General features: G+C 37.4%; 2 protein-coding genes across 4 annotated transcripts in view; one reads left to right on the forward strand and one right to left on the reverse strand.

Moving 5' to 3' along the window:
* Nucleotides 1–11426: 11426 nt before the first annotated feature.
* Mtl (Rac family small GTPase Mtl) lies at nucleotides 11427–22622 on the forward strand. The gene is made up of 6 exons (XM_076188159.1): nucleotides 11427–11579; nucleotides 17322–17465; nucleotides 17739–17853; nucleotides 18213–18330; nucleotides 18734–18894; nucleotides 19040–22622. The coding sequence occupies exons 2-6, from the start codon at nucleotides 17350–17352 to the stop codon at nucleotides 19115–19117; spliced, it is 588 nt and encodes a 195-aa protein (XP_076044274.1). The 5' UTR covers nucleotides 11427–11579; nucleotides 17322–17349; the 3' UTR covers nucleotides 19118–22622.
* Nucleotides 21226–27504, reverse strand: part of LOC143027125 (uncharacterized) — a 35975-nt gene continuing 29696 nt past the window's right edge. For all 3 annotated transcript variants that reach the window (XM_076188158.1, XM_076188156.1, XM_076188157.1), the window contains one exon: nucleotides 21226–23625. In XM_076188158.1, coding sequence (XP_076044273.1) covers nucleotides 23302–23625 — 324 coding nt within the window. In that variant the 3' untranslated portion in view covers nucleotides 21226–23301. The remainder of the gene's footprint in view (nucleotides 23626–27504) is intronic.

A 27504-nucleotide genomic window follows, 5' to 3' on the forward strand; every position in this document is an offset into this window, starting at 1 on the left:
CCACGAAAGTTGGAGTACTCGCTCGCAGTACAGTGATGCTGAAATCATTTCAGCCCTGGACAGGAATTGAACTTGGACCGCTGAATTAATGGTTGTGAACGGCATCACTGTGTTTGTTTCGGCTGGGTTATATTTTCATCTAACTTATTCCACCAGTCTACACTACACCAGTGTGTACTTATTTCATTGTACCCAAGTGTAGCATAAAGGAAAGGAACAACGCTCGTGGGGTCCTGTCTCTTACTTTCAGACTCCTATACCTACAGTAGCTGCAAATTCATATATGATACCAAAATGGGCTCCATCCTTATTTTCCAACTTTCATGCTGTGTGTGTGTGTGTGTGTGTGTGTGTGTGTGTGTGTGCGCTCCTCTGTATCATAAATGAATCACATAATGTCTAATTCTCTGGAAAGTCCAAAACAGCTGTAACCTCATGCTCGGTCAGTAACTGATATATTCACCAGATGCCTCAAGCCAACTCATCCTATGGCCGTCCGACGGACCCAAATCCAACTTGAGCCTGTACGGTCAAAGGTTTACATAATTTGAATACAATCGTAAGGCGTCCTAATGGATCATAATAATCAATAATTTGTGTCACACATTAAAAAAAAATGGGATATGATTCCTTAGTTAGACGATGTGTAAATAAACACTGTATCAATTCTATATAATATTATTGTGTATTTCGGATGCAATTAGAGTACTTTTTAAGTAATTTGGGGAAACTATGTTTTGAAGTATTTATTACGTTGCTATAAAATAAAGACCAAATTATATTGGATATATTAAAAAGGTAAATTCTTCAGTTTTTTTTAACATTTCCTTTGAAAGTTTTATAAATATAATCTTCGATACAGTGGCGGCGCCAGGGGGGGCTTGGGGGGGCTATAGCCCCCCCTAAAAAGTGGCCAGCCCCCCCATTAGCCCCCCCCAACTAAAATGAGCAAATTGAAAATTTAAAACACTCATTGATATAAAAAAAATTAAGTGGAATTTTTAATTGCCAGGGCTAAAGATTTGTCAGCCATCAGTGCAAGCCCTACCATTAACCCCCTCCCCTTCTGAAATGAGGATAATGTAAGTGTATTATCATATTACTATGAGCCCCCCAAACAATTTGCTCAGCCCCCCCTTAGCCTCCCCAACTAAAAATTCCTGGCGCCGCCACTGCTTCGATAAGTTGAAATGTCGATTAATGGCCAGTATTCAAGCAAATCAACTCCTTTTGCTTCTCAATAAAGCTCTGAATCCCAACTCAACGTCACAGCATTCATGAGTTCTTGGACATATAAGTATATAGTCATCCCTCTTAATTTTTATTTTCTTATAAGCCATTCTGTAGAAGAGAACTAAATGTTATTCATGGAAGACTATATATATTTTTATGTATTCGGTCTCGGTGTTGGAACTTAACTGTCACAATTAAAATGTATCAGTTTGGTTTAACAAATATCATAATATTTCAACGTATAGTAATATAATTTATATAATCCATTTATTGCATATTCTGCAAAAATCCTATTAATTTATTTTTCTGTATCTCTAAGATTATTACAGATTCAAAGGATATCTGGGATAGTTTGTAAAGAATTAATCTTATTCTGTTGTACTTTTTCATCTTATCTGTTTATTTACTTATTTATGTATTTACATATTCATTTGTTTATTTCTATTTGTTCATTTATAATGTTTCTCAAGGTTAGATAAGTTGATAGAGAGAAAGGAGATAGTGTCAGTGATAATTTTGAAAAATCACCCTCCCCAGAACAGTATTGGTGTCCATGTGTCCATTATAGGAGAGAGAGAGAGAGAGAGAGAGAGAGAGAGAGAGAGAGAGAGAGAGAGAGAGAGAGAGAGAGAGAGAGAGAGAGAGAGAGAGAGAGAGAGAGAGAGAGAGAGAGAGAGAGAGAGAGAGAGAGAGAGAGAGAGAGAGAGAGAGAGAGAGAGAGAGAGAGAGAGAGAGAGAGAGAGAGAGAGAGAGAGAGAGAGAGAGAGAGGATAGATAGACAAAGAGATAGAGAGGGTGAGAGATAGACAGAGAGGGGGAGAGATAGACAGAGAGAAAGAGGGGAGATAGACAGAGAAAGGGAGAGATAGACAGAGAATGGGAGAGATAGACAGGGAGAAAGAGGAGAAGATAGGCAGGCAGAGAGATAGACACAGAGAGAGAGATAGACAGGGAGAGAAAGCGGGAGACAGACAGTCAGAGAGAGAGGGAGGGGATAGATAGAGAGAGATAGATAGACAGAGAGAGCTAGACAGAGGGAGAGAGATAGACAGAGAGAGGGAACAATTGACAGAGAGAGGGGGAAGACAGACAGGCAGAGAGAGAGGGGAGAGATAGACAGGCAGAGAGAGAGAGAGCGGGGGAGGCAGAGAGAGAGAGAGAGAAAGAGAGATAGGAGAGAGGGGAGAAATAGACAGACAGACAGAGAGAGAGAGAGAGAGAGAGAGAGAGAGAGAGAGAGAGATAGGAGAGAGGGGAGAGATAGGCAGAGAGAGAGATAGGAGAGAGGGGAGAGATAGGCAGAGAGAGAGAGAGAGAGAGAGAGAGAGAGAGAGAGAGAGAGAGAGAGAGGGAGAGAGGGAGGGAGAGAGACGAAGCCAAGAAGGAAGGCGTTCGGTTGAGTTTTTGGTTTCGTGAAATTTGAGATCCGCAATGACTGACCGCGCCGTCGTCGTCGTCGTCGTCGTCGCTCAGCAAGAGAGGACTCTGTGTGTATGTGTGTGTGTATTCACCTCGGATCTGCTGCAGTCTCTGTCGAGACAGTGTGTGTGTGTGTGTGTGTGTGTGTGTGTGTGTGTGTGTGTGTGTGTGTGTGTGTGTGTGTGTGTGTGTGTGTGTGTGTGTGTGTGTGTGTGTGTGTGGTGTGTGTGTGTGTGTGTGTGTGTGTGTGTGTGTGTGTGTGTGTGTGTGTGTGTGTGTGTGTGTGTGTGTGTGTGTGTGTGTGTGTGTGTGTGTGTGTGTGTGTGTGTGTGTGTGTGTGTGTGTGTGTGTGTGTGTGTGTGTGTGTGTGTGTGTGTGTGTGTGTGTGTGTGTGTGTGTGTGTGTGTGTGTGTGTGTGTGTGTGTGCGCGCGCGTGTGTGTAAGTCATCTTACCCCATCAAGGAGGGGCTGGCCATGTCAAACCACACAATCCTTTTATACACAAAAACCCATTTAACGCCCCTCCTCCAATATTAGCTCCTCGTGGATGACGGGTCATCCCTGACTCCCACCACACTAATCGTGTTGAAAGCAATGCAGCGAGGCAGAGTACTTCCATAGCAGGACTGCATCTTATTCATGAAATGGTGACCCCCACCACCCCCTTATCCACTCACTATAATTCACAATGTTTCAATACCCATTCGCATTTTTTGGGTCCGCTCACTTCCCTACTCGACAGACATTCCTCTTGCACTCAGTGCATCTGTCCCGCTCCTCCAACCCATTTATTATGATTGAATATATATATATATATATATATATATATATATATATATATATATATATATATATATATATATATATTCATTTCTCTACCGACTGGATACGATGGACATGAATAAAATGCCTTAGTGTTAAACGAAATCAAAAGAAAATTGCCAACCCTTGCGTAAGGGATTAAACTTAAAAATAATTTATTCAGTTACAAAGGATTACAAAGGAGGAGCACGCCGACAGGAGACCTTTTGGTCCATAGCTAGGTCGGATGCGAAAAAAAAAATAATGAATAAACAAACAAAAATTATAACACCATAAATTATAATAAACAAAACAAATAAATGCATAAGTTTACTGGGGTCTTCGAAGATAGATGGAAAAACACACTGGTACCGCTGACAAACGCAACGTCTACTACTGGAAGCTGAAGAAAAAGACTGATGTTTCGATTAATTATCCTTGATTGAAAGTGACGCAGTCTATATCATTCTAACTTACGTCCGACGATTTTGTACTGTTTAGAGAAATTTTAAAGCAAGTTCTAACTATTGGGAATCTCTGAACATACACACACACGCGCATGTTCAGAAGCATTTGCTAAAAAAAAAAAAATCTGGTGGATGTCCTCTTCTGTGTTTTTTTTTTTCAGGAAATTTCTGATAGAGATGCTACTGCATTTAAGTCTAGTAATCAATAATTCATAATCAATGTTCGTTATATTTCGGATCTTTGCTATAATGTTAAGAAATGTATTTGTTTTTGTTCTGTTTTCTTTTTTTAACCACAGGCGTATGACAATTTCGCTAAGGCCACAGTAAAACACTTTCGTACATCTATACAAAAAAAGGACAATCAACGTTTGACACATGACAGCATTCGAGCTAAAACAAAATATATCTGACGTTACAAAAAATCAAATAAATCTTTAGATAACTAATCAACGTATTATTTTTTTACATTGTATCAAGGTGATGCCTCTGAGCTTGCGATGTTGAAACCAACGTGGAGGGAGGAGGGGGAGGAGGGGAGGGGGGTAAACACGTGAACAAGCCCCCCTCCCCTTCTCCTTCCCCCTTCCCGTCCCCCTTCCCGAGCGCTACTGTGTGTAATCTGAGCTCAGATGTAGGTGAGAGCGAGGGCGAGAACAAGAACCAAAGCGAAAGAGAGCGAGAGAGGGAGAGAAAGAGAGAGAGAGGGGAGATAGACAGACACACAGAGAGAAAGATATAGACAAAGAGAGAGAGAGAAAGGGGGAGAAAGAGACACACAGAGAGAGAGATTGAACGGGAGAAGAAATAGACAGACAGAGAGAGAGAGAGAGAGAGAGGAATGCAAAGAATGAAAGTAGGGACTCGAACTCGCTTCGTGGTTTTAGTCTGCTTGTCGCCAAGTGATCCAGTTCGGTCGAGTATGGCCGGGAAGGAGATGAGAAAGAAAGAAAAAAAAATGTACTTTGCTCATCTTAAATTAATATCAGAAATGTTCTGTGATCGATTGTAATCCTTCACAATTTTTATTTATATATTTGTATATTTATTTACGTTTATATATACATACACACACACACACACACACACACACACACACACATATATATATATATATATATATATATATATATATATATATATAAAATATATATTAACTCTGTAGTAGCCTCGCTTGCTGAAGCTCCCCGAGCACTTAGGGTTAAGGTTCTCCTGTCGTTAGATCTGGCCTTATCTGAAATGACTCAGATGAAGCCAAGTAGCCACTCAGACATTCGAAGCTCATTACAAAGGAGACATGTTGGTTTATAACTAGGTCAGATGCGAAAACAATTTTTATAAAGTTAATAAATAAATGAATAAGCATTTAAATAAATAATATAAATGAATAGATAACATAAAATAATAAAAAAACATGATCATTTATGAATTATTATCAATATTATTGATAATATTATTACTAATATTATTATCAATATTATCAATAATGAAAATTGTATAGACATGAAAGCGATGCTTTTCTGTATTTTTATTTATTTCATCATAATATACAAGAAAAGTGTTACACTCGTGGTACCTTGTTTATTTCTCTCCAACTGCCTTATCTGATTTGGAATTTGTATGTTTTTAATTTTAGTTATATCAACTTCTGAGCTATTCTAAAAGCTGGCTTACCTCTATGGTATACTCTTTCTAGACATAGGCCTATTCTAGATTTGTATATTTTTGTTGTTACCTTGTGTCTCTTTCCCGTCCCAATACAAGATTTTATTTTGTAATTTTTATTTATTTATTATTATTTTTTATTATCTGAATATTACGATTATATTATCTCATTCTTTTAATTCCATCGCTGCTTACTCTAGTCTTCTTCTTGTTCTTCTTTTTTGTTTTATTATTTTTCTTCTTCTTTCTTTCTTTCTCTTATTCGTTTTCTTCGTCTTCCTCTTCTTCTTCTTCTTCTTCTTCTTCTTCTTCTTCTTCTTCCTTCTTTCTCTTATTCTTTTTCTTATTCTTCTTCTTCTTCTTCTTTCTTTCTTTCTCATATTCTTTTTCTTCTTCTTTTTCTCCTTTTTCTTTATCTTATTATTTTTCTTATTATTCTTTTTCTTCTTCTTCTTCTTCTTCTTCTTCTTTTTCTTCTTCTTTGTCTTTTTTGTCAGCTCTCCCATGCACTGAAAATATACTTTTATATTCATTCGCATTTCATGATCCACTAACGGTTTTAGTTTATGTTTGTCAGGTTACTAAATATCCTTAACCAATGCTAACATATTTTTCTCGTTTCTTTCCCATTAATTAACTCATCAGTGATATTTTAAGTTCTTTCCCATTTTCATTACTTTACGTTCAATTGCCACAATTGGTTCCATACAAATGTAGTATATTGTCTAAATTGTGTAATAATTTTCATTCTACTAGTGGTGTATGTATATATATATATATATATATATATATATATATATATATATATATATATATATATATATATATATATATATGCATGTACTCATAGATTAAATAACAAAAGAAATTCACTGGGCAGCTGCCTGCCGTATACAGTAGTGCCCTGTCTGAGGGGTAAGGCACACACGCGACCAGCCCAGCCATCAAGGGTATGGGCGTGTCTATCCCACCCGAGCAGCCCCGTCGATGCCCTCTAGCGGCTGCCTAAAGAAGTCGACGACATGACGTCATGTCGAGGTGATGCACGTCATCATCCCCTGATCTGGGGTACGTGATCCATAAAGAATGTTTTTCCTTTTCTTTCTTCCTTCCTTCCTTCCTTTCTTTCTTTCTTTCTTTCTCTCTTTCTTTTTCTTTCTTTCTTCCCTTCTTTCTTTTTTCTCTCTGACCAATGCTGATTCAAATTTGTGATAATATTTCATTGTTGAATGTTCAATATATATTCGTCTGTAGTATTTATTTTATACACGTTGCTTTGTAAACCAGACTGGATTGTTTTATCAATAACGAAAAATGTAACAGCCATTTCCCTTGCCCTACCCTAATAAAAAGAAAAATGTATTGTAAAGATAATGCTTTCAAGAAGTGGCGTCATGCGGGCAAGCGGTAAAAGAAAGATTTAATTAAGGAGGGCAACAGAACGGAAAGACAAGTTAAATATTGCCAGCATTCTTCTTTAAGTGAAGATTAGTCTCACATAATAAAAAGGAAAATGTTGCGTGACTCTGGATGTAGGGATGTCATTAAAATCACTAATGCAAATACCTAGAAAATCAGCGGAGAGCAGGTCTGTGGCGAAACATTATATATATATATATATATATATATATATATATATATATATATATATATATATATATATATATATATATATATATATATATTATATATATATATATATATATATATATATATATATATATATATACATACATATGCGGAAAAACCACCAAGGAAAAAGGTAAACTGATGACCAAGCGCTTTCATCTATTCAGACATCCTCAGGGTACATAGACGAAATAGAATAGACGAAAGTGCTTGGTCATCAGTTTATCTTTTTCATTGGTGGTTTTTCCGCATACTTAGAATCACGGAGTTTATGGGATTTCTCATGCATATGTATATATATATATATATATATATATATATATATATTATATTATATGCGACGGAAATCTCAGTGTTGATGATATTCGAAAGAGGCGTTTCTCATACTTAAGGAATACAGGAATTCTCAGAAAGTGTAGGGCATGGAGACGAATAAAGTCGATTCTGTTATTTACTCGCAGGACATTTCGTAACTCTTGTTACATTTACAACTGAACACAACGGTTTTTGATACATGGTTATAAACACAAAATACTAACATTGGGAAAGGTCAATACAATATTGCTGAACATCTAAGTACATGGCGCTCCGTGGGGAGCCTTGACGGAGGAGTGGCGAAATGTCCCTACTGGAGGGAAGGGTCAGGAGATCACCACTCTGGACGTTGATTGAGGGTGATAAATCTATTATATAAAGAGCTTCCAATAGCGGTGCCTTTAACCAGAAGTTCTCTCGTCGGAGAAATTCCATGGTCGTGTAGGTAGTGGTTCTTGATGGAACCTGCATGTAGGCGGCAAGTGAGGCGTCTGGAGAGGCGAGTGGTCGTCATTCTTACATAAGAAGAACGAGTTCAGGTTCAATACCACTGAAGAATTAGAAAACCTCCGCCAGAGACTCATGGAAGAATCAGGCCTCACCTTCACCATCGAAAATAGCATAAATGGCACCACCTTCATCATACATATATATATATACATATATATATATATATATATATATATATATATATATATATAGATATATATACTGTCTGTATATCCGTATATATATATATATATATATATATATATATATATATATATACAGTGATAGACACAGATTACGATATCAAGAGAGACATAAATCTCTCTTCCTAGCTTGATCGGTAAGTCACTACAGCACTTATCATGCGCTTGCCGGGTTCGAGTCCTTGGGAGTACCGCATTTCAATTTCTGCATGTTAGCCTCCATCGGGTCTCCAGATGTTGATGGCTTAGATTTAAAGTGCATTGTGGTTGTTGAAATGTATCTCTAATCACTGGGACCCATTCAGTGTTGCACATATATGTATGTATGTATATATATATATATATATATATATATATATATATATATATATATATATATATATATATATATATAATATGTATATATATACAGTATATATATATATATATATATATATATATATATATATACTGTATATACATATACACATATATATATATATATATATATATATATATATATATAATATATACTGTATAGATATGTATATATGTGTATATATATATATATATATATATATATGTGTGTGTGTATATATATATGTATATATACATATATATATTTATATATATATATATATATATATATATATATATATATATATACCTAGTTGTATTATACGGGAAGGGAACTATGCTCGTAGTAACCCGTCTTTCTATATTTCAGCTTCTAGTTTGTTCTTTTTTTTTTTTTTTTTTGCACACACTGTTGTCACATCTAATTTGTTCCAGATCTCTTCTATAGCTATCCTTTTTGAGTTTCTTTTCATCTCTTGTTTTTCTTTTATCCCACTTTAGTAAATCTTCTCTGACAAGGACTTCCATGCCTTTCATGATTCTGCATAATAATAAGATTATGATGACTGTGTGTATGTGTGTGCGTGTGTATGCATGAATATTTTTTTTCTAAATTAGAAATAATTACAAGAAAAATACTGTACATAAGGACATATAAGACACAACGAAGGCTATATTTATATATTTCTTATATTCCACGAGTCAAGTCCGAATGTACACATTGGTACAAATACTCACAAGAGAAATGACTCACAGTGTATAAACACCGCAACCGATGAAAATGAGGTTGAAAATGAGAAGAAATAGTATACAAACAGTGTTCAAAGACTAAAATAACGCTAGATAAAAAGGTCACCCTTTAGGAGGTCATGTTAAGGAAGTGTCACTTATGTGATGCTGTCAACTGGGACACAGTCCTCTGTCTATCACTGATATTTCATTTGACCATATATGGTAATTCTGTTAAAGAAGGACACTGTCATAGGCCGGGCCATGAAGGATCATCGCCGCATCTCCCAGGGAAACGCAAATGAATTGAGCCCCAACGTCTTTGTGTTTATTTGTGGAGTACTACTGCTCTAGGAAGACTATTGAAACTTAAAAATAAATCATACATTTTGTTGCGAATGATGTAAAACTACAGAGAGACAAGAAATACCAGAGTTTATCTCATCAGTGAGATGATTGTTTGAAAGGAAGTCCAACAAGTACAAGATCATGGAACAAGTATCATAGAAAGAAGAAATATAATTAAACTAGAAAAAACGCAAGTTGGTAGAATCATCAATGTTAGACAGAATTTAGAAGGACGAAGAAATATATAAAATATAGTCTGATAGTTGAAAAAATATCTAATTCTTGCGGACTTGTTGGAGGTCCTGTTTGCAATAGTCGAGTCATTGCACAGGAAGGCGTTTGAGGGCTTACTGGATAGCAGAATTCAGTCAGTCATTACATGTGACGCGTGCACTGAAGTCTTAGAAAGTTTCATATATATTTTAATGTAGTAGTGTATAATAGTGGCGGGTCATGATAGGGAGTGCATCGAAAAAATTACACACGCAACCATTGTCGATATCTATGTAAGAATCTAAGAATCAAATCATTTGTACTCCCTGTCTTTGGAGAATGACAAGGTATCGCTGGAATGACTTTGTATCAAACCAGAGACTGTACAGTGAGATCCAGTCTAGGCCAGTTACCAGCATCTGATTCACGGATGAGACAAGTCGACCAAACCTACCGAGAGCCGTTTGGAATAGAATTAGAGATGGAGTGTGGATGAATCGATGCCCCCATCGGCGTATGCTCCCAAGGCGGTGGGCGGGATATGGGGATGACCCCGTCATCCATGAGGAGCTAAGGCGGGAGAGGAAAAGGGGTGCTGAATGGGGGTGGGAAGGGTGGGGGTAGGAGCATTGCTTTTGGCTTTAATACCTCTCTTATGTAGGAAGGAAAGCTCTTGGTATATGGAATATATACATACATACATACATATACAGCATATATATATATATATATATATATATATATATATATATATATATATATATATATATATATATATATATATATATTACAAAAAACATGTGTTCTGCTAATATTACAAAAACTGCACAATAAAATTAAAATATTTATTCCATATCGTGTGTATGCGTTGGGTGATGGTTGTACAAATGTCTTCCTTATTCTTCTAAACCTAACATGTCTGGAGAATGCTTCTTCTCACCCAATACTTGTGTTAAAAATAATCAAATCGCCTTGCGAAGTCTCAAAACCGCTGTGAATGGTGGAGGTAGTCTTTTGACTCGCCCTTCCTATTCAAATGTTCGTGATCTTTTACAGTACTGACTCATTTACCACCGCTGTTCACTTGATGTTAATGTACCTTGCATATATCAGCATTTCTGGAGAACATGTACTGTGATATTGATGATTATGCTGATTTGTGTGCCACAGTGAATATTTGTACTATTTTGTTGATTATTGGAATCTTATATCTATGTTGCAATTACTACCATTTATTTAATACATTTTACTGTTAAATTTTTGCACTACTGCATGTACAACTTTGACTCTATAAATGTATATTTTCATCAATTTCGCAACTAATGCAACACAACAGCTTGTTCCAGTCTTTCTGTTCTTACAGTAGTCAATGTTGCAAAATGTTCATGCTAAAACATGGAATATTAACTCATCTTGTTTTTATATTTTCTTTGTTTTCTTTTAATCTTCTAAATTATTACCCCGTATATTTTATGCTGACCATTTTAGTCAGCCCAACACGAACGTGAACGTAATCCTATCAAAACTGAAAAGGACCAATACAAAATAACATCTTTATTTCCATTCAGTTATACCGATGTTTATATTAATTCAGTCAATATATTTTGAAAGTTCAAATATTTTTTTCTACTCTTATATGATTTAGAACCAAACCGAATGTTGTTGCTCAGAATAGCTCCACCTGCATGAAGGATGAGTCGAGAGTGAGGACTACTGACATTGAATTGACATAGTAAGTATTCTATATAATGAATAGAATATTTCCGTTATGTATATGAGATCATTTGATTGTTGGTCTGTTTCTCATACAAATATTTAACAACTGGAAAGTTGTAAGTACGTTGGTTGTGATATATAGGTGGTGTGCGGTCTGGCTTGGTGTTTGTTTACATGACCAGCCCATCCCACTAGTGCCTTGAACAGTCCCCTTTATTTTACAGTTCCGAGTAGGAAAATTCTATCAGTCTCTATTTTAGCCACCTTATCATTTTTCCGTACATTCTGACAAATAGTGGCAGTTTTATGCATATCATTAAAATATGTTTACTATATTTGTTAGGTCTGGTTTTGCTTATAGATTTTGTTAATTCAATTATTTTTTTTTACTTAAGGTGAAGTGAATTAAACGTAGATGGAATAAGGGTTATTGTCATTTGGTAGATTATGAAATTTTGTCTCTTATGATCAAAAGTTTGAGAATTGGAAGAAATTTAGAAATTTATTGGACCATCAGTAATGTCACACCTGCTTTGAATTTCTTGTAGAATAGGCGATATATGTATATGTATATTATGTGCATGGTAAATTTGCCTTTAGGTTAAAGAATAGAACTGATTTTACATGATACTGATAACCTAACTCTTCATTGATTTTGTGATGAGAGTAACTATTGGAACATGTGCATTACAATATTATTTATCTATTCATGAAGATATGTGCATTATAACTAAATATACTGACTAGGTACTTGAGTCGTATAGCTAAGATTTCAAAATGGAAAATATTGAATTGTGTTAGATCAGCATTGAAAAGTGTATAATACTTTATTATCACTATTTTATATTAATCTGGGCACTCGGAGCATAGTGATCTTGTCAGGTAGAATGATTTCTTCCCCCCACTCCTCTTGTGTGAGACAAAATAAATCACAAACAATCCCTCCTATATTTAGACTAAGTAACATGAAATATTGGTGACAAAATCAGTGTTGGATATTTACTTTGTTGTATTGATATAGGAAGGGCAGGGGAGCAAATCATGTGAACATACAGAATCATTACACTCGTGGGGTTGTTGTTGTTGTCGTTCCCTAAACTGTCCGGCTGAGCAATCCCATCTCCCCAAGGAATGCCACAGCCAAAACTGGGTTTTCCCACAAATCCTTTATAGAGTGTATGTTGTGTTGTTTGCGTGCATGATTGTGTATAATGCAGTCTTCCATTATGTGTTGTATGGTATGGGGTGAAGTGTTACATCCTGGGCAGCTGTTCACAATGCAGTCATCCAGCCTCTTCTGGTAGCTTAGAAGTGCTGGGTGGTGGCCACACCGCAGTCTGGCCAGGTGGACTCTGTCCTTTCGTGGGAGAGAGGATTCAGAAGGGTGGATATCAGGGGTCTGGCATGCAGCAGTGTGTTGTCTTTGTGTGTTAATGGAGCGGTGAGTGATATGATTATGAATATGTTTCCGGAGGCTGATATTTGGTGGTTGTGGAGGAAGAGAAGAGAGTATGTGTGTGATACAGGTCTTTGGGTGTTGTTTTAATGTTTCTTGGTGTGTGTGGGTGTTCTGCTATGTAGTGTAGCGGGTGTGATGTGTTTGTGGTGGCTGCGGCAAGTGTTTGTGTGCCTCTCATGTCGAGGTGGTCCTTGACTTTGAGGACTTTTGTTTCATGGTGTAAATGGTCTGTAGGTGTTGTGGTGTGTCTCACTGAGATTAGGAGCCCATGCAGGACTCACATAATTCATCACTGAGCATATGCATTGTTTGTATATTGTTGTATTAGTTTCTTTGTTTTGTCCAAATGTTGTTCCAGTGATTGACTTAAACTTGTGGGGTTCTTTAGGCTAGTGTGCTGATTTTATTGTATGGAGTTTATAGTTTGTCCTTTCCCATGCATGATTGAACAAATAGGTGTTTTCTTAAAAACTATCTGATTGGTCAGAATTAAAATTTGGTTGGTCGATTTCAGTCAGAAGTGTAACTAATTATATTATGGTTTATGTGGTGGTTTCAGTTGAAAAATCCGCTAGAAGCAAAAAACATGCATTATATTTTTTCATTAAATATTGTAGCCTGGTAACAAAGTTGGTTCAGTTGCCACATTATTCAACTGCTCCCTTGTGGCAACAGAATTGTCAGTGTACTAGCATAGAAACATGACACTAGTCTTCTACTACTAGGTAGTACTTGTTTTGTGAACTGAGTATAGATGTGTATTTTTCTCTGGATAGATTGTGGGGTTACTGCAAAATATGTGAACAGAATGCCACTGGGGTTGTTTATATTATATTCAGTGGGCTGTTCAAAATGAATTTGCGATGAAACATTAAGGCTAGAGTATGGAGTTAATTAAATCTAAGTGTTTTGACCTTTCAGTCCTTTTTCATAGAACTGAGAATAGCAGAAGTTATTTCAACACCTCATCTATTTGTCATATGACCTTTTCTGTCAGTACATGTCAGGGAACTTTATCATATGCCATTTTTTTTATATTAATTGTTCCTTCTGGTGGTGTAGTACATCAGTTGATTGATTTTAGACAGGGTGTGTCTAGGGACTGTCAAATGGCTTATTTATCAGTTGCCACCATTACTGGTCTGTTGGGTGGTACTTGTTAATGGTATCCCTTTCTTGTTATGTATGATTTGTGTGCAATATATTAAGGTGGCTGTATCCGAGTCCATGTTGATTGGGTAAGGTAGGTGTGTGTGTCTGTTTTCATTCAATCTAGATCACTTTTCATCAGTTTAGATATTGCAGTGAGTGGTGAACTAGGTCTTTAGTGTTAGGTTTCCTGACAGTTTGGTTTCTAGGTGGAGATTATGCCAAGTCTTTCCCACATTGTTGGGTTGCTATTGTGCAAGTTGAGGTGGATAAAAGTTTTGCCAGGGACTTTTCTACTGAGCCTAGGGTTTTCAAGTGGTAATTAAATAATTTATTTTTTCAGTTTCTTGATAGCATAATCTGTGTCTTTACTTCAGAAGGTTAGAGTAGTTTCTGTATCTTCTTTTATCGTGCACATTTTTGTTTGGACCTGTCTGATAGCCATGAGTGTCTTGCAAGAGATCCCTGAAACAACAGATTTATTTATTTTTTCATGTTTTCTGGTGAAAAGGGTTTGAAATTAGACATTGGATTGTTTTGTTGACAGTAATTTGTTCTCTGAAGATCCATCCTGCTCTCAGCACCCCACAACACAAAAACAAATACACTCAGATCACAATGCATTCCACAGTAAACCTCCAGATACTATACTTCACCAGGCTTCCTCAGGCATCAACCCAGATAAGAAATTACACCCACAACAATTAAGAGCCACTCTGGGATATGTGCATTTAGGTCAACAACCATGTATATAATTGTCTTCAACACACTTGTGGCATAATCAAAAGTGCACTGGTGTTGTATTCACTTAGTTATGAGTTCAAATCCTGCTACTCTAATTCCCAGAAGTGGCTGTTACCTGCCCCAACAACCACAGCTACGTACTTCAATGTGTTGGCTCCTCTTCCCAACACAGAATTGACTTGGGAACAGAATCAGACTGCCACCACACCAAATGCACAGATCCCTTGTATCACCCTGTCCAGACAACAACACAAACTCGCCTTTCTGAATGACTTGTAGGCTGAACCAGTGGCTTTGTCCACTTTACTTTATTCTCTCTCTCTTCTTCTTCTTCTTATTCATATTCTCTTTACAGTACTGCAGATGTTTGTTTTTAGTTTTACCATATAAGGACCTCGTCCAGTATTTGTTTGTTCGTTTTATTGGTGTATGTTTTTTATTTATTTATTTATTTTCTTTAATTGTTGTAGCTTGACTTTTTCATAAACTGATAGTTTCTTCCATTTTATTTAATTTCCTCTGTTTTCTTTATCTGTTGCCTCAAGGAATAAAATTTTTACTTTATAATACTTCCTGTGGCTTTATGTGCTGGTGGCAACATGATTATGTCAAAGTTTTCTGAATTATTTTCCATTTCACCCAAATTCTCATCACTTTGCCATATATCTATGTATGCTGAGTGCCGTTTCACATTGGTATTCCTGGGTAAGAGTGGGCCAGTAAGGCAGCTTGGGATACTACATTCATCTTTTTCAAGGCCTTCATTCTTCTATCTACAACAGACTACTAACCTGCCTTCTGGTGTACATCACAAAACATGTAACAAAAATTCCAGGAGTAATACTAGACCAACCAATTAAGACAAACATTACATACATCCATAGCCCTATAGATTTCCACCAGCATAACCAAGACAATATTGAAGAATGTATGAAGAAATCATTCTTGTCTCACCCACGGCCATCTCATAATCAGAGGACCTTCCCACCTGTTTATATTGTACCTGTACCACACATCTTTCTACAATCCCCTACATAACAATTTTTCTTCCGCTTCTCTGCTTGTCCATCTGCCCCCCCCCCCCTCGAACAACAATCACATTGTACAGTAAACCCTCCCGTGTCCGAACTGCTATTATCTGCGCCGCCAATATCCAAACAGGGCCCCCATTTAGTTTGTACTTCGTGGATCCTGCAACCAGTTTACATATATGTTGGTTGATGGTGCTTCTTCCCTCTTGTTGCAACCATGTGGGCTTAGTCAGTTCTCTGTTGCTCTCCAAACAGTGAACATTGGTGGTGTAATGATGATAATATCTGAACCTTTGGTACCCTTTTTTCTGGTGCCAGTATGGTTCCAAGTACTACTGTTCATATGTATTGTCATATCTGCATAATCTTCATGACCCCTCTACCTGCAAGATGACCCAGAAAAGATAACAATTTTACCTCATATATACAAATACTTCCCAAATCCAAACCCCTATTGCCCAGTTAATTTGGCTATGGGAGGCATCACTCTACCTGCACACTGCATCGCTTCTGACCTGGGCTGTGGGCAGGAGACAGATGACCCTTCATTCATAAGGAGCTTAACCTCTTCACTCCGGGGCACATGCGATGTTGCGTCATGATAATCGCATTATAAAAAATAAAGTCTGCTCAGTCGTTCGTTCTCTTTCACCCATGAATTTTGATAACCATAGAAAATATGATGAAGCCAGTTTAGAGAGAATGGAGGTTACGTAGGTACAACTACAATAAATATAATCAAAACGCCGACGTTGGCATCATCGCGTACCCACTTGCTCCTCATGACGTCTACGTAGGCGTCACCGTATGGAAGTGGTTAAGATAAGAGGGAATCCAGATTGGTGGATGGGAGTGGGTATGTGTCTCAATTTGGCTATCTCCTTTATAAGGGGTGAAGAAGCCCTTGGTATATAGATAGAATTTTGATAGAATCAGCACCAGTACTTTCTTCTTTCCACACTTCTCTACAAGACAGAAATCCTTTCCAAAATCTGATTGCCCAACATCATGTACAGCTAACTTGATGCATCATCATTCCCATACTCATAAGAACACTTTGTCCCTACATATAACCACATTCTACTAGTTAATTCAATACCATAGATTTAAAGTATAACTCAACAGTGGTGCAATATCATCCTTAAAGACATAAGCACTTGAGAACTGTCAGCAATACAGTACAATGCCAAATATTTTCACTCCTGTATCTGTTAAATTCTTCTCTACTGTCCTGCATTTCATTCTTTAGCAAAATTAGAATTAAATGACTTAGAGTATAGTGATAAGTAATGCTTATAGTTTTTCCAAGTGTTGGTTTGATTTGATGCGTATGTATCTGCTTGCTAAAGTAAAGCTACAAAACTCCATATTCCAGGTTTGCTGGCTGTGTGCCCTTGGTCGAGATGTCATCTGGACGACCAATTAAATGTGTTGTTGTGGGTGATGGTACAGTAGGCAAGACATGTATGCTAATCTCCTATACCACAGACTCCTTTCCAAAGGAATATGTTCCTACTGTGTAAGTCTTTAGATTTCTGAAATCATTAGTTAGAATATTTTATTTGTATAATCATTTATGTATTTGACTTTTTTTTTTAGTTAGTTATTTTTTTATATTAAATTGTTATACCAGGCTTATAAGTAGTATTTAGCTTACCAATTTGATCACAATGTTGACAGTAGATTTGTGACATTTAGGATTAGTATGTAGTCAGGATTAAGTGATTACCTGAGACATAATGAATACTCTGCAGTATATTAACTTTTACAATGTCTAAATTTATCATCACAGGTTTGATAATTACTCGGCTCCAATGGTCGTTGATGGAATTCCAGTTAGTTTGGGGTTATGGGACACAGCAGGGCAGGAGGATTATGATAGACTGCGGCCTTTATCTTATCCACAGGTATTTTGTTGTTTTACCAAAATTTTAAACATTAATTTTTTATTGGTTATGCCTCTTATAATGATATTCTGATAAAGTAGAGTAGTGTACCCAGTTGTAATGCTTTATCATTGATAGAAGTGTTACAGTATATTAGTTGCAAGTTGCTGTAGGATGATACTTTGTTATGGATGACCAAAAAAAAAGGAAACCGTTAAATGCAATGTGGTTCTGCCTGTTTCAAAATAAATGCAACTGTAATATGGCTGTGCTCGTCTCAAATAATTATGACTTATTACATTAAGATGATGCTCTAACACCTTTTCTTTTTTTTCCCCTATCAGTAGAATCGATTCTCCTATACCACTTTTCCATTGCAGACCGATGTGTTTTTAATTTGCTTTAGCATAGTTAGTCCATCATCATTTGAGAATGTTACTTCTAAGTGGTATCCAGAGATAAAACATCACTGCCCAGATGCTCCAATTATTCTTGTAGGTAAGTAGATGATATGACTGTTCTGAAATTTCTCATACCACAGAAAATAAGGATCTCATTGTGTGCAAATGAAGCAAGCCAACAGTATTGTATTGTCATCATCATATTGGGATGAAAGTACATTATTGACGGATAACATATGGGTAATTTGAAGCATTATAGTTAATTGACTTACTAAACCCCAGAATTGGCATAATTTTGTCATCATTTTCACCATAGCTTTTGTTCCACACTTTTTTCTGTTACATCTGGTAATGTATATATAGAATTGTTCTATATGGTTAGGGTCTTCATATGGAGGGGATGTTATTTTTTATGGTCATAATATTACTTTCTGCCACTGATGAGTGTGCCCATGCTTTGATTTTTTCTTGTTCTGCTTTACTTAATGCTGCAAAATTAGGAACAAAAATGGACCTTCGAGAAGACAAAGAAACACTTTGTATGATGTCAGATCAAGGCCAGTCTCCTGTAAAACGAGAAGCAGGACAGAAACTGTCAAATAAGATAAGAGCAGTTAAGTACATGGAATGCTCAGCACTTACTCAAAGAGGTCTAAAGCAGGTATGATTTTTTATTATTTTATTCTGGATGTGGGCTCGCATGTCATTTGCTATTTTGTGTTTACCTATAATCTGTAAAGAATAAAGGGTGCTGTGAAATATGGATGATATATTTTCAAGAGGTGTTATTCGTGTTTAAATTTCAGGTGTTTGACGAAGCAGTTCGAGCTGTACTCAGACCAGAACCAATGAAAAGAAAACAGCGAAAATGTACTATTGTTTAAATAATGTAGTAGAACTCCTCAATATATTGTGTTCATAATTTTGCTGTTGAGGAGCTTTGTCAACTGTCAGTGAGCTTGCCGGTATACTTTAGTACAGACTAATAATACACCATAGCTAGTGAATCTCATGAGAGGATTGGGTCCTGGGCAGCTGTATCTTGGCTCATAGTTGCAGCTGCGTGGTCAACTTTTGTGTGGGACTAGTCCAGCCATTAGTGCTTGAGATTGTGCTACATAAAGCTGGTAGTGTGGTATGTGCCCCTCGGAAGCCTGAAGAGAAAGGATGTGGGTCAGTACACAAAGTCCCGTTATGTTATGACTATGGTAGTGCTCATACCCTTAAGTGGCTCTTCATCATATTCTTTAATTTCAAGAATTGATGAGTGACCTTGGGCATTGGTGATCCTTTTGTATGGCAACACAAAAACAAGAGGAACTGTGGGTTAGTACCTCCTACAAACTCTTAAGGTACCCTGATAACTGGGCTGCTCTGGCTCAGGTATCGTATTATCCAAAGCTTTCCTTCAGGAACACAGAGAAAGTTGTATGTACTCTTGGCAACTAAGGCTTCAAATACTGTAGATAGTATAGCTATTCCTACTAAATTACAATACTTTATAATGTACATTACTTTGGATAGCACATTTTCTTAGAAAAAAACAAAGGTGCCTCATATTTAAAATGTATTCATTTGAATAGATATTTTAATGTGAAATAATTATTTAATATTCTTTAACACATGCAGTTGCTTAGCTACCCAAGAATGATGCACTCGGTCCATGCAGCTTATATGCAACCTGCTTAACCTGTCAAAGATCCATTAGCTTTTGGAGAAAAAAAAATATAGTATTTCCCAAATGTAGCAGTTTTCTTGGTTGATTGCCTACAGTCAAAATGGGTGTTGCAAGCATATGTTATAAACCTAGGTACCTTTGTCACAAGTCCAAAAAATTGTGTATCATTCCTGTTGCCAACAACAATGAGGTTTACAGACATTATTGCTAAGGAGTCAGAAGGGTGATGGACAGCAGCAGATTATGCCAGATAACGAATGTTTTCAATAGTTTTTGTGTTGTTGGATAGAACAAGGAATGGAATAATAGAAAATCTAAATAACGGAGTTCATTACTGCAGCTAGTAATTCTTTGGTGTTAAGCTACCAAGGACATACCTATCAATTGCATGATTTAAAAAAGAAGTGCATTTATATGATATTGGGGCCAAAGATAAGCCCTGGAGACCTTTCCAGCTTTATTTTATACTTTTTCACACTATTTTCCATACCAGGTAAAATGTGTAGGTTTGATACATGCTGCCAATGTACAAGATCTTAGTTGTGTTGCTTGTGTTGTTACATGCTGGCAGCTCGCATTTAGCCAGGTTACGCACAGATTAAGCATAGTTATGTTGTACTATTTCTGTTCTTATGTCATATGTGGAGTGTTGGTAGTCTTTGTGTGGAATATAATTAGCACATGTAAATTCCATGGAGTATGTACATTTTTTGTTATCAGATAACTTCATAATAAGATTCAGTAGTTCCTTGTCAAAATTGTTGCATTTGTCCTTTTCATCCACCTTAGTTTCAAAATTGGTACGTTACAGTCGGCTCCTTGTAAGTGTTACAGTATAGTCATCAGTCAGATATTTCTGTTAGTGTTATTTTATAATGCTCTCTGCTAGAATATTTTGGAAAGAAATGATATTATCAATTGCAATAAGCTTTTATTCATACATTTTGTTTTGACAATTTAAATAGTACCATATATTTTAAATGTGAGAAATTGGAAGATGGGGGAAGGTTAGTAAGATGTACAAGTTGGCCTGGATGCCACCAACACATGACTACTGTAAGCCCTTCAGTACTATAATATACCATACAGTAGGATTTAATGTGGCACATGACCAACAGTGTTGTTTAGATGAAGGAGAAGATCCCAGCCTGAATGGACATTGAATTGCTTAGGAGGCGGCCCTCTCAGGCCAGGGTACGTACATAACCCAGAGAAAATTGTGGCATTTGCCCGAACTAAATCCTCAGTGTGGTATGGTACTGCAGGGTCTAGTTAACCAAACTAAATAGTTGATTATGTCTCATGTTATGTAGGTTGATACATAACCCTATTGATATATATATATATATATACATGCAAGTATACATGTATTGAGTAAATATGGACCCCCCCTAAAGAAAAGGTGAAGTACTTATCTACACAATAGTATTTAACCTGACCCATGGTCTCATTACCAGCAGAATCTCAAGAATACTTATGTACGGGAGGATATTTCAACATCATTTTATCATGATATACCAGTGGGAATTCATTGTAGTCCATTATGCATGTTACTTGTATGTCTGTGAATGTGGAAGTAATGATTTTACGTGGTGGTGATCATATACATTAAAGCAAGGCACTAGGGGCTGGGAATGTATGTGCAAGACTGATTTTCCAATTAGGTTGACACATTGGTCTCGCTGAAATAAACCTCATGATATATCACTGACATCCATTATAATAATCATTACTCATGAAACAATGCAGGGAGAATCCAGCAGACAAAAAAGAAATCTAATATCTTGGTATTTGCTCAGATGTTGCGTTACCTTGTCAGGTTAGGGTGACTGAGCGTGTGTGTTTGTGTGTGTATTTGAGTAGAAAATATATTCACACTTGCACACTTTCATCACACCTGAACATCCTCAAATAAAGGTGCCCATGCCTGGGTTCTGTTGTACAAGAATATTGATGAGTGAATGGCTTCAAAAGCAAGAGTTTATTGTTTAAGAGATTTATGTCTATTTGAGATATATTGACATCAGGAAGTGAAGATGTATTTGGATTAAGAAATTATAGTTTAGAAAATATGTGGAGGAAGTTCATTATTTGGCATAATTTTGAATAGCTAGTTACCATTACAAGATAAGTGAAACCTGAAACATTAGTGGGCAGAGGGCCCATCTAAGCTGAATGAAATCATCTGGCATTAATCAGAACAATTAATCTTCAAATGTCCCAATCAGAATATTTGACTGTTGAAGGGTCAGAGATTATCAACGTCACCACTAAAGATTGTTTTTTGTCAGTGTTAGGATTATGGAAATGTTTGAAAAGAGATTCAGCCATAAAAGACATTATAAATCACCCAATTGGTCATCGGTTGAAATGAGATTTGGTTACTGTCTTGAAAAGATATACATTGTCTCTCCTTGTTTTTATACCTTGGCAAGGTTGGTCAAGTGTCACACTGGTAATAAAGGCAGAGTGGTAGATCACCTTTGTCTTGTATCTGCACAGTATGTCACTATTCCAATCTTTACAGGTCCTTCACTGGGCCACATTCCTTATGATGTTAACACAAGAAGCAATACACAGCTAACTCTGGTGTGTACAGGTGAGGCAATAGTGAAGCAGAGAAGCCAAATGCATCATTCCTGCCAGTATCAACTTTTTGTTTTACTTACTCAAAGAAAAGCAAAACTGACAAATAAAAAACATTTGACAAACTGTGGTTTCTTTTGCCTTTTCTTGCATTTACTTTTTAAGAAATTAACATGATCTTGTCCTTTTTCTTAAGAGCAAAATATCTTGTACAAGAATTTAAATATACAGTTCATTGCTTATGAAAGGAAATAATAACTTGGTGGGATCTCTCCACCATGTTACACTAAAGGCTTGGAATTAATGAAGTGGTCTACTGGGGTGTGAAAGTAGTGCTTTTGAAATTAATACTTTTATTAATTAATCCAAAGTTGTATATAGATTTATATTATATCTACTTTGTAAACAAATTCATATATCTTTTAGAAAGATCCAAGAATACATGTGATGTAAAATATATATATATCTTACTAGGTAAATCTCTTCATGCCCTTATACATGGGAAAAGGCCCTTGGCATAGTTACATTTACCAAGTATCATCTGAAAGTTATAGTATGATTAAATCATTATCTGCTACATTTCTAAAGTTATTAAAGATCATTTTAATACATTCTGGCATACAATGACCATAATTTCCTTTACATCTCTGATGATATGTCATTTTCATCTGATACATCTGTGTATTCCACAATAATGAAGATAAAGCTTTTCAAATTGTGTGTGAGATTTAGTATATAAAATTAAGTTATGATCTGCCTACATAGCTACACTAATAAAACAATTCCCAGCAGTTCTCTGAAAATCTAAGATGAGAAACGTGGTCTAGTTTCTGAATCCGCTGAGGAAGAGCTTCCAACAACATTGGCTGTCAAAACCAAGGTTGGAGTCATTTGTGCAGAAGATTCAGTTGTTGCATTGCCATTTGTAGCATCGCTGGGAACAGAGATTATGGAGGTGGTGGTTGCAGTGGTGGTGGTAGTTGTTGAGGAGGCTGGAGTGCTACTAAGGACAGGAAGTGGCTGCACAACTAATGTGGTTGAGGCCTGAGAAGAGTTGGGGGCTGCATGAAGGGTAAAGGTCTCCAATGGACTTAGCTTTCCACACTCAACAACTGTGTACACACCTGCCTGAAACCACAAGATAAAACTAATTAGTTAAAGAAGTCATGATACACATAAATCCATCAATCCATTGCCTTAGGTCTCTTGTGGGAGATCCATGGCTCCCTAATAACTGGATATGGCCACAAGATGGGCCCATATATGGATAAAGAATTAAAAGATTTATGCATTTTTCCAGTTGCCCTTGCTTGAGGTGCAACCCTGGTTTTTCAAGTGCTGAATGGCCTATGGTTCCAGTCTTGGCTTTGGGCCATGAATCTCACGTCTAAACCTGGTTTTCAATGGCTTATGAGAAAGGGAGTGTGACTATTTCTCTCCTAGTGACTGGAAAGATGTCTCCTATCCATATTAGGTTGAAGGGATCTGGCATAATAGATGTTGTGGTTCAATATATGTGTCAAAAGTTGTAATTCCCTAAACCACTGATTCCCAAACTTTTTTCTTTTCGTTTCCCCCTACAACCGGTTCAACCATCCAGATTTCCCACTTCATGGCAAAACACACTGTGACTATTTACTAATCTATTTTAAAAATGGGGGTGAGGAAGTATGTATGAGAAAAAAATTGACACAGCCCGAAGGGATTTCTCCCCGTCTTCTCCTTTTCTGCATTGGGGGGGGTTGCCGAATTTATGAAGCGGCCTTGCTGTGGATGTGCTGTCTTGCGATACTGCTTCTGACCCAGGGAAGTGGACAGGATGCAGGTATTACCTGTCATCCAGGAGGTGCCAAGGTAAGAGGGAGGGAGGGGAGTGGAATATTTAGGAAATGGAATGGGTGGGAGTGGTTTCTATGCCTTTTTCTTTTTGGCTACCCCCCAAGTAGGGGGGAAAAGCCTTTGGTATATGTATGTACAAATATACTGATAAACATATAGTTACATAGTAAACTACACCAATCTACAACAAGCACCCTCTCTCTCAGGCATGAGAAAATCCATTAGATTTTTTTTTATTGTTAGTAAACAGTGTAATTACTACCCCCCTGGTAGCTTCAAATTTCCCCCAGTTTGGGAAATGTTGCCCTAGACTGTAGCCAAGCAGTCCCATTTCCCTAAGGAACACCATGGCTGGAAGGTTTTCCCACAAATCTTTTATAGAATGTATATTGTGTTGTTGTTGTTGTTGTCGTTCCCTAGACTGTCTGTCCGAGCAGTCCCGTCTCCCCAAGGAATGCCATAGCCGAAACTGGGTTTTCCCACAAATCCTTTATAGAGCGTATGTTGTGTTGTTTGCGTGCATGATTGTGTATAATGCAGTCTTCCATTATGTGTTGTATGGTATGGGGTGAAGTGTTACATCCTGGGCAGCTGTTCACAACGCGGTCATCCAGCCTCTTCTGGTAGCTCAGAAGTGCTGGGTGGTGACCGCACCGCAGTCTGGCCAAGTGGACTCTGTCCTTTTGTGGGAGAGAGGATTCAGAAGGGTGGATATCAGGGGGTCTGGCATGCAGCAGTGTGTTGTCTTTCAGTGTGTTAATGGAGCGGTGAGTGATATGATTATGAATATGTTTCCGGAGGCTGGTATTTGGTGGTTGTGGAGGAAGAGAAGAGAGTATCTGTGCGTGATAAAGGTCTTTGGGTGTTGTTTTAATGTTTCTTGGTGTGTGTGGGTGTTCTGCTATGTAGTGTAGCGGGTGTGATGTGTTTGTAGTGGCTGCGGCAAGTGTTTGTGTGCCTCTCATGTCGAGGTGGTCCTTGACTTTGAGGACTTTTGTTTCATGGTGTAAATGGTCTGTAGGTGTTGTATTTGTGCAGCCTGTAATTGTTTTTAGGGCTTTGTTTTGTATGATTTGAAGGGTGTTGTGGTGTGTCTCACTGAGATTAGGAGCCCATGCAGGACTCGCATAATTCATCACTGAACGTATGCATTGTTTGTATATTGTTATATTAGTTTCTTTGTTTTGTCCAAATGTTGTTCCAGTGATTGACTTAAGTGCGTTAAGTCTGGGTGTGCATTTGTTTTTTATGTTTGTGATGTGTTGTTTGAAAGACATGGATGTATCGTATGTTACACCAAGAATTTTCGGTGTGTTTGTGTGTGGTATTAGAGTGTTGTTGATGTAGAGATGATTTTGTCCAGTTGGTGAGAAGTGTTGCTGTAGATTTGGTTGGAGCTATTTTGAGTCTGTGATGAACCATGTGTTGAGTGTGTCAAGGTATGGCTGGATTATTTCTGCAGCTTTGTCTGTGTTACGATGTGTGCATGTGATTGTTATGTCGTCTGCGTAGGAAGAGATTTGTATTTCTGAGGTGTCTGGCGTGGGTAAGTCATGCATGTATAGATTAAATAGTGTGGGGGATAGAACTGAGCCCTGTGGTACTCCGTTCTTAATGTTTCTGATGTGCGATGATTGGCCATTATATGACACGTAAGCATTCCTACCTGCCAGATAATTGGCCAGCCATCTTTTGGTGTTATTGTGCATGTCTGTGTTATATATTTTATTTGTTAGGTTGTGGCGGGGGATAGCATCAAAAGCTTTACTAATGTCTAATGTTATAAGAAGTGTTCTTTGGTGGGGCCTATCTGAATTGATGCCATCTAAAATTCTTTGTGTGAGGTTTGTCAGAAGAGTGTTTGTGGAGTGTAGTGGCCTAAAACCGTGTTGTGAGTCAGCAAGGGGAATATGTGGTGTGACAAGTTTAAGTATTAGGCATTCAATGACTTTAGAGGGGGTGCAGAGAAGTGTGATTGGGCGGTGCGATGTTGGGATTGTTGGGTCTTTGTTCGGTTTTGGAATGGTGATTATTTTACCATGCTTCCAGATGTCGGGTATAGTGTTGTGTGAATAGCTGTAGTTTGCAATGTTTGTGAGTGCGTGTATACCTTGTGGTCCAATGTGTTTTAGGTGGATGTTGCTTATGTTATCAGGGCCACAGGCAGATGAGTGCTTGAGACTATGTATTATGAGTTTTGTCTGACTGTCTACGAAGGGTATATAGTCTGAGTCTGTGGGAAAGTCTTTCTTATGTCGAATGGTGCGTCGGTGAGAAGTGAGGTGGCTTGGCTGCGCAAAATGACGTATGAGTGCATTTGCTTGTTGTCTGTTTGAGGGTAGATTATCTGTTGTTGTGATTATTGCTGCGTGAGAGCGTGTAGTGTTACTGTTGGATAGTGTAATGCTGTTGAGTGTTTTGTACAATTTGCTGGTGTTTGTTTTGTGATCAAGTGTATTGATAAAGTTTTGCCAATTTTGTATTTTTTGTTCATGTATTTTATTGGCAATCACAGTGTTTAGTGTTTGTATTTGGTCTGCTATGTTTTGAGGGATAGGTGTGGGGTACCGTGTTTAAGTGTGTCACGTTGTCTGATGAGGCCTTGGATTTCTGGTGTGAAGTTGGGGTTGTGTGATTTTCTGTTGCCTCTAGGGATGTATCTCTTGTCTGCATTTTGTATGATTGTATTAAAAGTGTGCACAGCATTGTTTATGTTGGCATGTGTGATTGTGTACAATGCAGCCTTCCATAATGTGTTGTATAGTATCGGGTGAAGCGTTACATCCTGGGCAATTGTCTGCAATGCTGTCGTCCAGCCTCCTCTGGTAGCTTAGATGGGCTGGATGATGGCCACATTGCAGTTTGGCCAGGTAGACTGTCCTTTAGGGGAAGTGAGGATTCAGAGGGATGGATATTAGGGGGTCTGGCATGCAGCAATCTAACGTCTTTCAGTTTATTGATGGAGCAGTGAGTGATGTGATTATGGATATGCTTCTGGAGGATAGACAGCTCTAGGCCCAAACAGTATACACTATAACTTGTGATACCTACTCCCAAGTGGCAGGTGTCACAGTTTGTAGTGTATATTGTTTGGGCTTAAAGCTGCTGTTCCCATTGGAAAGGGAAATACAATATTTTGCTTCGGTGAAGTTGACACACCTGCCTGAA

Source organism: Oratosquilla oratoria, chromosome 7, assembly GCF_046742065.1.
Source record: "Oratosquilla oratoria isolate Oo_2021 chromosome 7, ASM4674206v1, whole genome shotgun sequence".
Taxonomy (NCBI): Eukaryota; Metazoa; Arthropoda; class Malacostraca; order Stomatopoda; family Squillidae; genus Oratosquilla; species Oratosquilla oratoria.